The sequence below is a fragment of the Trachurus trachurus genome (assembly GCF_905171665.1).
Source record: "Trachurus trachurus genome assembly, chromosome: 16".
NCBI classification, from domain to species: Eukaryota; Metazoa; Chordata; class Actinopteri; order Carangiformes; family Carangidae; genus Trachurus; species Trachurus trachurus.
In genome coordinates, this window is record NC_139902.1 from 33,566,256 (window position 1) to 33,576,998 (window position 10,743).

General features: G+C 45.0%; 1 protein-coding gene across 1 annotated transcript in view; it reads left to right on the forward strand.

The window, feature by feature from the left end:
• Nucleotides 1–936, forward strand: part of tg (thyroglobulin) — a gene marked incomplete at both ends in the record, with an annotated part of 74,702 nt that extends 73,766 nt beyond the window's left edge. Inside the window, one exon of the mRNA XM_083990393.1 lies at nt 836–936. Within this exon, the coding sequence (XP_083846519.1) occupies nt 836–936 (101 nt within the window). The remainder of the gene's footprint in view (nt 1–835) is intronic.
• Between the last annotated feature and the right edge of the window lie 9,807 nt (nt 937–10,743).

A 10,743-nucleotide genomic window follows, 5' to 3' on the forward strand; every position in this document is an offset into this window, starting at 1 on the left:
GACCCTACTGGACCCTACTGTACTCTATTAGACCCTACTAGACTCTACTGGACCCTACTGGACCCTACTAGACTCTACTGGACCCTACTGGACCCTACTGGACTCTATTAGACCCTACTGGACCCTACTGGGCCCTACTGGACTCTATTAGACCCTACTGGACCCTATTAGACTCTACTGGACCCTACTGGACTCTATTAGGCCCTACTGGACTCTACTGGACTCTATTAGACCCTACTGGACCCAACTGGACCCTACTGGACTCTACTGGACCCTACTGGACCCTACTGGACTCTATTAGACCCTACTGGACCCTACTGGACTCTACTGGACTCTATTAGACCCTACTGGACCGAACTGGACTCCACTGGACTCTACTGGGCTCTACCGGACCCTACTGGACCCTACTGGACTCTACTGGACCCTACTGGACTCTATTAGACGCTACTGGACTCTATTAGACCCTACTGGACTCTACTGATCTCTACTGTGTCCTCTTGACCTGCTACTCGTTGTTTTACTTTACTACAGTAGAGTCTAGTGGAGTCCAGTAGAACTCAGTAGATGTCAGTAGTTCTCTGTAGAGTCCAGTAAAACTCACTAGAGTCCAGTAAAACTCACTAGAGTCCAGTAGAACTCACTAGAGTCCAGTAGAACTCACTAGAGTCCCGTAGAACTCACTAGAGTCCAGTAGAAGTCAGTAGAGTCCAGTAGAAGTCAGTAGAGTCCAGTAGAACTCACTAGAGTCCCGTAGAACTCACTAGAGTCCAGTAGAAATCAGTAGAGTCCAGTAGAACTCAATAGAACTCAGCTTCCTCTGTTCTTCTCTCTGCAGGTGAGTCGGGGGCGGAGCCTGTCCTACCTGTGCTGAGCCCTGATTTGCCACTGGCTGCAGCTTCCGGCCAATCACAGCCCGAGAAAGACGGCTACAGTTAATCACATGACATCACAGCTTCCTGTCTCCACTTTGATTCATTGATCCAGTTTGTATTGATCCAGTTTCCAATCATCAATAAAAGCATCTGAAACTCACCTGAGTCTGAGCTCGCTCTCTCAACTGAAACATGACATCATCAACACTTGGCTATGACATCATCGTTTCAGGCCGCTGAGTGTTGATATTTGATACTTTCTTCAGTGTCGTCATTTTTATCAATAAGAAATCATAATTTCCCAGCCCAGAGGCATGATGGGAGTTAGCAGTTACAATCACCTGATGCTGTTGCCCAAGCACACGGCGGCGCCACACAGCCGCCATCTTGATCAGATCAGACTGGGGCAGATCATAAAGTAGGGAAAGTTGAACTGAATGTATGAATGACTTTACTGCAGAACAGTGACAAGACAAACATGGCACATAAAATAAAAAGAGGAGCAAAGCAATATATTAAGCGGCAATATATATTTAAGCATCAAATATGTTCAATCAAACCCACATAGTTTGAAACAATGTTCAAAACACACACAGCTAGTGTCACAACTAAGCATATAAAGTCTGCTAGCTGAATGCTAACGTATAATGTAAAACCTCATAGACCGGCTAACAGAAATTAGCATCGCTGTCACCATTTCACAGCAACCGAGCCATGTAATAGCAGTAAAGCTTCTAAAAACTGTTTTAATTCTGGCTTTAGCGCTGTTAACATGTCACCGTTTAATCCAGAGTTTATAACGCTCGTTTTGGGAGAAGTGCAGAGTCTGTTGAAGCCGCGACCGGGGACCGTGGCAGCGGCTGTCACAAGGGCAGTAGCCCGGTCTACTCAGCTGATCTGCCGGGGCAGAGCTCCGTCCTCATCCCAGGGGATCCTGCACGCTTTTAGCGGTTTACCGCTGGCTGGTTAAATTCTTTTTAGGAGATTAGTGTTGGTCTCATTGATGAAAATTAACAACTGTGGCAGTGGCATTAGTTTGTTTGAATGAAAAGTGAGCAGGGCTGCCTCTGGGCTACGTACTGAAATCACCACATTTACGTAAATAAATAATGATGAACTGATCGGTTCATCGATCAGTCTGGTATCCGCGGGTCATTCCGCCATACCGCCACTCCGACATTGACGTCTAATTGTCGTAATGGCGGCACTTCCATTAATTGAAAACGTCCCACCACTCAGACAATTTTTGTTTCCATTGTCGGAATGGCGGTACTTTCCTTTTTTGGAAACGTCCCGCCATTCCGACATAAGGTCATTAAATGTGTAGGTTAATAATGATCACCGCCTCCCTGCCTGCCCATCTCTCTCCTCTAACAGCACTTTGACTCTGGTCAACGCCCTTGTCACATCCCATCTGGACTATAAAATGCATTATTATTATTATTATTATTATTATTATTATTATTATTGGCGCTGTGCTACTTAGTTTGCAGCTGTGGTCGAGAGAGCTAGAGAGTTAATGGAGAGAGGGACCGCTACGCCGGTGAATCAGATCAGTGATGTTGTTTTTTATTGTATCACATGGTTACAGTACGTTCAACAGAATCAGTGGTTCTCATGGGGGTCCTGGACCCCTGCATATTTTTGATCTCTCCTGTAGCCTGGCCGGGTCTGGCTCCAAGTTTAATTATAGACAATTTGATCTGCAGACGCACAGAGGCATGCGTAAAACACATATTTTGACTACTTCGTGCTGTTGCTATTTTTTTTAAAGTTACCTTTCGTTTCCTTTGGATTTGTGTGCGTATTATGGAGCCGTCCTGGTCCATGTTTGTAAGCCTTTTTACCAGGAGTAAATTCCCAAAAGTTGCAACAACTTGTAGTGATCCACTGGGTTTTGCCTGGCCAGCTGGGGTAGTTGATTTGCAGGTTTGCTCCCCAGGTTTTATTCATTGTGTATTAGGCCAGGGAAATGATCAATTATCCTTGTGGTTTGCGCACTGGGACGTGCGGACCTTTAATGAATGAATGAATGTTTCTTTTTTGCTGTAAGTTGTGTGCGTAATGCGTAAAAGTGCATTAGTGGGACCGAGGGTTTAAATGGAGAAGTGACGTGGTGAGAGGGGAGGAGAGGCGGCATAGTGGATTATTTTTCCCTGTGGATTACCCTGTGGATCATAAAGGCCCGTTTGGACACCGCACGGCCCGTTTTCAGCCAAGCGGGACGAGGGAGAGGACTGGTGGTCACCTCGGCGGAGCCGCGGCGTCTCTCCCGTGTGGACAGCAGGACAAACAAACTCTCTCTCACTCACCCTCACCACGCACCAACACACACACACACATACGCACGGCGCTCGCGCACGCACGCACACACACACACACACACACACACACACACACACACACACACACACACACACACACACACACACACACACATTGACTGTGAGCTCGCGCACCCCCGCACACACACATACACGCCGGCACGGACAGTGACAGTGCGCTCGCGCACCCACACACACACTAATTCCCACTCGGACTTAATGGACAGCGGGAGGGGGGAGGGCTTTCGGGTTCTGTTGATCTGTGTGTAATTGTTTATTATATGCCGCCTGTGATGGGCACGTTTTGAGTTCAGTGAAATACAGAGACTCAGACTAAGTAGCGACTTTGATTATTGCTTCCCTGGACGCACCAGTAGCCGAGCCTAGATCCGCCTGCAGCAGTTGTGCCAGTTCCTCTTATATCCTTATTGTAAGGGAAATTGTTACAAACTGACATCGGAGTGTGTGATTGTACATGGCGAGACTTTGTGTTTGTTTATTTATTAAGCTTCCACTGACTGTATCACATCTGAACACATGTCTTAAAACATGAAAAAAAAAAAAAAAAAAAACATACACACGCCGCTCGGAGTAACGCACATTTCCTTATGGAAATTAAAGCCTTGTCGGAATGGCGGGACGAAACTGTCGGAATGGCAGGACGTTTGCATGTCGGAATGGTGGTATGTCTGAATGGTGACATGTCTGAATAGTAGAATGTCGGAGTGGCAGCATGTCGGAATGGCAGCATGTAACCGATCAGTCTAATAAATGTTATTTTGTTAAGTCAACATGGTTACTGTACATGGCAAAGATTATTACCACTTTATGACTTAAAATTGGTCTCTATTTCTATGAGAGTCCTATCGCCACTCTGTTATATCAATCTCTCTGGTCGGCAGTCGGGGCGGTGTGTTTCACTGTTTCCTTTCTCCCGACGAGAGGCGAAAGACTCGTTGGTCAAAGGCCATCGATGTCGGGTCGTGTCGGGGCGGTGAGTTCCTGGCTTAAGGGCAGAGGATGTTGTAAAGCCCTTGGAGTCAAACTGTTTGCCAGAGAGTTGAGGGAGTTGGAAAGAGTGTTGTTTAGGCTGTCAAACACAGCCTGAATTATTGTAAACTATATCCTCCTGACTAATTTGTCCTCCACAGAGGACATTTATAAAATAAACCTGAATATCTCCCACCCACTGCATACTACTGAATGAACTCCTTTTGCTCTCTACAGAGGACATTTAGGGCTTTTCAATGATACCAAATGCAGGCGCGCTGGAAGTTGATTTCAGTGGGGGGGGCTGGGGGCTGCTACCTGAATGCATAACGTAGGCTACGCAGCGGGGGGGGGGGGGGGGGGTTACTGACTGGGGTTTCTATTGTAGCCGAGCGTTCTGGATTCGCATACTGTATTGATATAGAAAATCAATAAACGGGACAGGAGACGAAATAGCGTGTCCAGTAGCAACTCTGCTTCACTTTATTCCTCCAGACCAAGAGACACCTACACAACACTAGGGCTGTCAATCTTCCCCCCAAATCAGGTTCGAATTTCTAACCCCTTTCATGTTAAATATATAGGCTATATTTTTCGGGGCACACTTTCCTGATCCACCATGTCAGATATTAATACCTACATGAAAGGAGGCTCCCACATGCTTGAGCCTAAACTGCTGAATAATAAGTCATGTCCTGTTATTTTAAGCCTTTGAATATATTTCATCCTACAAGTCAGGGTCCTGAAATATGTGTTTCTCTTAATAAACATTACACATCTCGGGGTTTGCAGATAGGCCTATCACACACACACACACACACGCACGCACACCTGCTGCTGTGTTATCTCTCCCTCCTCTGCCTCCGGGCTGGGCTGCCTGGCTGTTTGGGCTCCCTGTCTGCATGGACCCCTACGGGCTTTGAGTTCTCAACGGGCCAGAGCGGCTCAACCAACCCGACTGGACGCGCCAGTTCGAGCCCGGTTCAGCCCAAGAATGTAGAAATGACACAGTCAGTCAGGTCGGGGCCATCAGGTTGTGCCTCGCGCTTCTTCTTCTTCTTTTTTTCCACGGCATCGTTTCCGAGCAGATGGTGAGACGGCTGGGCGCTGTGCAGCCCGAGTATACAGGACTCTCGTGTGTGGGTGAGAGGGGCAGGGAGACCAGGCTTGAGCGCAGCAGAACTCAGACGTATCAGGGGCAGGGCCACGTTCCAGAGTGCAGCCGCTCAGGTTGCAGCGGCGACACGATTCACCTAATTAACCGTTTTTTAGAACCATTATTTAATCAGCACCATTTAAGATACTCAGGCACGGGTGGCGGGTGCTTTGACAGGTGGGGCTGCAGCCCCGGCAGCACCCCCCTTCCCGCGCGTATGACCAAATGTGAAGGGGATGGGGCTTTGGTACCTTTCTCTTCCTGATTCAGGAAAATGGCGTCCGTCATTTTATGGGAAGTGGATAAGTATGTGCATAAAGTTTGTTATTGAGCCAATATTGGCTTGAAATGTTGTTGGCATATTTTATATAAGTCTCTTAACAACACATTAAAACACTGTCTGAATTATTTTAACTGTATTTTAGCATAGTATTTAAGTGTTTAAAAAATGTCCTCTGTAGTGGACATTTGTAGTTATTTCCTCCAATTTGGTCTGCTTTTTTTAAATGACAAGAAAGGGAGTCATTCTCAGAAGCAGGGATAGTTTACTGCAAATTGTTGATGGAAACTCAGATATTGAGTTGTCTGATGAAGCAGATCAAGATGCAGTGTTTGGGGCACAAGCAGAGGAAGATGATTCAGAGCTCTGAGGATGAAATTCAGGCAGGGCAAGCAGATGCAGAGGAGTCAGATCAAGCAGAACAGTTCACATCTAAGTCCAGTCAGTGTCCACTGTGGAGCAAGAATACAAAGTACACCTTCCACATTCTTGACCTGGCAATCACCAACACATGACTTCAGTATAAGAGTGACTGCTAGTTTCTGGAGGAAGAAACCACTGAAGTTCCTTGACTTCAAACTGCTTCTTGGTGAGTAGTTACTTACTCGGGCCCTAACTTGAATCATGACTGACAGCGAAGATGACTACACTCCCCCATGTCAAAAGTGAAAACCACAACCAAATGCAGCTCTGAGACACTATAGCGACATCATCCAGAGATGGTGGACGAAACACATGCATCAAGGTGTCACAGATCCGGCTGCAACAGCTAAACATACTGTATGTGATGTGCACGAAGTGCAAGGTATTCCTTTGTATTTCGTAAAAGGGGGATTGCTTTTTGAAGTATCATACCAATTAACCACAACAAAGCAAAACAAAACAAAACAAAAGTGATGATGCACAGTTATGTGGATGTTAAACTCATTCTTGTGTTGGCTTTTTGGTATTTTCTATGGGACAAACTGGTTGCCATCAAGGTTCAGTTTCACATGTATGGCGTTCCGATGTCCACTGTAGTGGACACATGATATCTTAAAATTAAAAAATTATTATTATTTTTTTTTTTCAATATACTAATTACCTTACAAAGATTGGGGAATTAAAAAAATAAGTGATTGGACAATATTTTTTTCCCTGGTAGTCAGGAGGATATGACAGCTTCAAAATTATGTTACTGTTTCTTATTTAACCAGGCAGAATCAATTAAGAACAAGTTCTTATTTACAATGATGGCCTGACAAGAGGAATAAGCTTCTTGAGGGGGAGGGGGAGGGGGGCTGTGAGGGAGAGAAGATTAGAAGATTAGATTAGAAGATAGGTTAAAAGACAATAGCAAATATGCACAACTACACAAACATTCAGCAGAAAACAAGGCATAAAAGTTAAGCCGGTGCATATTCTCATTTGTCCAGGTCATAGTATTTCAAAGGAGGTTAAATGGAAAGCAACTGGACTTAGTTATTTGTCTAGGAAGACGTTTCACCTTCATCCAAGAGGCTTCATCAGTTCATGTAAAGTTAATAACAAGGATATTCAAGCATAAAAAGACAAGATTTTTACAAGCATAAAAAGAGTGAATGTCTGTTACAGATATTACAGGATTCTTTAGAGAGCAGTGTGTCACAGAAAGTGGCCTAGGCCGACAGCGGCAGGTATGGGCATGCAACAAGCAGAAAAACTGAGGAAAAAGGGTTAAATAGTTAAATAGTAGGGAAGCAGCTGCAAGAATCTGTAAAAAGGTGTGAGATGGCGTCTTTAAAGGCCAGGATGGACCGCAGGATGGACCGCACCCTGTTATGTTGAAATCCAAATCAAACCCTCTCCTCTCCTCTCCTCTCCTCTCCTCTCCTCTCCTCTCCTCCTGTCCTCTCTTCTCCTCTCCTCTCCTCTCCTCTCCTCTCCTCTCCTCTCCTCTCCTCTCCTCTCCTCTCCTCCTCTCCTCTCTCCTCTCCTCTCATCCTCTCACCTCATCCCCCTCTCCTCTCCTCTCCTCCTGTCCTCTCTCCTCTCCTCTCATCCTCTCACCTCATCCCCCTCTCCTCTCCTCTCATCCTCTCACCTCATCCCCCTCTCCTCTCCTCTCTTCTCCTCTCATCCTCTCACCTCATCCCCCTCTCCTCTCCTCTCCTCTCCTCCTCTCACCTCATCCCCCTCTCCTCTCCTGTCCTCCTCTCCTCTCCTCCTGTCCTCTCTCCTCTCCTCTCATCCTCTCACCTCATCCCCCTCTCCTCTCCTCATCCCCCTCTCCTCTCATCCTCTCACCTCATCCCCCTCTCCTCTCCTCTCCTCTCCTCTCCTCTCCTCTCCTCTCCTCTCCTCTCCTCTCCTCTCCTCTCCTCTCCTCTCCCCTCCATTCCTCTCCTTTTAAAGTGTTTATGGAGTTTTTCCTCAGTGGATGTGAGGGTCTAAGGAATGTTGTTATGATACCATGTAAAGCCCATGGAGACAAACTGTTTGCCAGAGAGTTGAGGGAGTTGGAGAGTGTTGTTTAGGCTGTCAAACACAGCCTGAATGATTGTAAACTATATAACAGCTTCAAAATTATGTTACTGTAACTGCACCCTGTTATGTTGAAATCCAAATCAAACTCTCTCCTCTCCTCTCCTCTCCCCTCCATTCCTCTCCTTTTAAAGTGTTTATGGAGTTTTTTCTCAGTGGATGTGAGGGTCTAAGGAATGTTGTTATGATACCATGTAAAGCCCATGGAGACTGTCAAACACAGCCTGCATTACAGTTTTTCTCGATTGCTAAGACACATTTCTCAAAAGCTTCTCTCCTTTTCTCTAAACTGTGAACACAAACCCCAATTTTCAAGCTACATTCACAAAACCTCAGACTCTTCTTGCAAAACCAAACGTTCACCTCAAAACAGTTCAATCTGTTCTCAAAACTGAACTTTGTTGTCAAATCAAAATTAAAAACACTACTGAGCAGTCACTAAACACGACATAGACAAATAGAAAACACAAAGCTCAGCACATGAAGCTGTAGAAATAAATGTTTATCGTTCACTGTAGCTAAATGCATGTTGCAAAACAAAAAACCTGTGCATTTACACTGTAGCACTTCTCTCCTTCCCTTTCTTTCACCCTCCTCCTTACCTCTCCACATCCATTTCATCCCCTTTTCCTTCCTTCTTCTTTTTTCTTCCCAGTTCATCCCTCTCTCCCTCCCTCATCCTTTCTTCCTTCACCCTGTCGTCTCTCATCTTCTCCACTTGCAAAACAAAAAACCTGTGCATTTAGCACTTGTACATAGTAAAAAAAAAAAGAAGTACAAAAACCAGAAATCCTGTGCATTTACACGTAGCACTTGTACAGTACAAAGACAAACAGAAATCTTGTGCATTTAGCACTTGTATACAGTAAGCCTACGTAAAAAAAAAAGTACAAAAATATAGAAATGAGAAGTGCATCACTCAGCCACAGCATCATTTCTCTGTACTGGGTCAGGCCACAGGACTTCATCCTGAACTAGCTACAGTATATGTGCCCTCACATCACTGGACACAAGTGTGATCAATTTTGAGTTGTTGTGTTCAACCGGTGAAACTTGTGCTTTAGTTGTGTTTGACTTTTGCCACCTGTGCTCAGCATTATGCAACACAGGTGCATCACAATGAAAATGTGTTGGTAAGATGTGTCTAAACAGGTGAAAAGTGCTGATGGTTTTGCCAAAAGAGACTGGTTCAATCAGTGGGTTCAGGCAACTGAGAATTTGGTTCAGACAACAGGGTTTAGTGTTTTAGCAATTGAGAAAAACTATATTGTAAACCATGTGACAGCTGTCGAAATATGTTACTGTGACCGCTCCTTGTTATGTTGAAATCCAAATCCTGTTATATTCTGTTATCTAACGGCTTCTGCTGAATGTTCTCTTTGGGGTGTATTGCAGTAGGACAGCTGGAGAGAGAATGGGGAGTGAGAGAGAAAGACTCGTTGGTCAAATAGTCCAGTAATTTTAGGCCAAAAAAGGGGTCAACGTTAAACAAATTGCAACAGAAGCAAACTCAACTGATTTTGTATCCTCAGCATGTCCTGAGTGAGGGAAAAAAAGCCCCAAAGAATCCCATTAGGGGAAAGTTTCGAAAAACACCCAAACATATCCCATTTATACGCATATAAAAAAAAAATCTCACGTGAATAGGGTAAAAATGTTAACCTTTAGATATCTCCATGAAAATGACTGAGTTGATTACTTACATTAAGACAAACAAAAAATGTATTGACCCCTTGCAGCTACGTCACAATTAGAACGTTACGCGAGAGGCGACGCCATGACGGACGGCAGAAAGTGCTCAGTGATAATGTACTGCTCCATGGACTGTATGGGTGCCGTCCAACAATGTGGCTCGATCACTTCACACTACAACCTTGCAGCATTATCAGTTATTTTAAATAGAATATCTACACACCCGTTGCAATAATCCGTTTGTTTTTTTGTTATTCACCGTAGAATATCTCAGTTTTCTGTGCTTTTTCCACTGCTAAGGAGCCATAACGTCAGTCAGTGCCACACTCCCCATACAGCAGCTGCTGCTGTCTTTGCTGCTGCTAACTACAGTTAACAGACCTGGAAAGTAAAACCTGGTCCGACCCGTGGGTGTTGAAGACCTGACCCGACGTCTGTATAATTAGTGATCATTCTCTGATTAAACCCGGCTGAAAAATAAAAGAAAACAGGAAGCCGTCTTCGTTGTAATCGCCGCGGTGGAAAAGCAAAGAACCGGTGCTAGTCAGGCTCTGGCTCCGTACCAGCACTGGAACCAGCTCAGTGGAAAAGGAGGGGAAACCCTACAACCACGGTATGTCATAAAACTATAACGCGCCCAATGTTACATTGACGTTCACTGTTCTTTTGCCGTCCATCATGGCGTCCGGAGCTACCGCGAGTGGAACGTGACGTCACGTGCAAGGGGTCAATTACAAGTTTTTTGAAATTCTTTGTTAACACGAGCAAATTTGCATAAATTTGCATACATTCCACCGTTTTGACGGCACATGTATATATGAAGTTGCTGTGGTGGTACCGGCATGAAAACTGGAATGAGTTGACTCCATCGGTCAACCGACAAGTTGACCACTTTAAATTTCAAGATGACTGCAATTTTTCAAGACA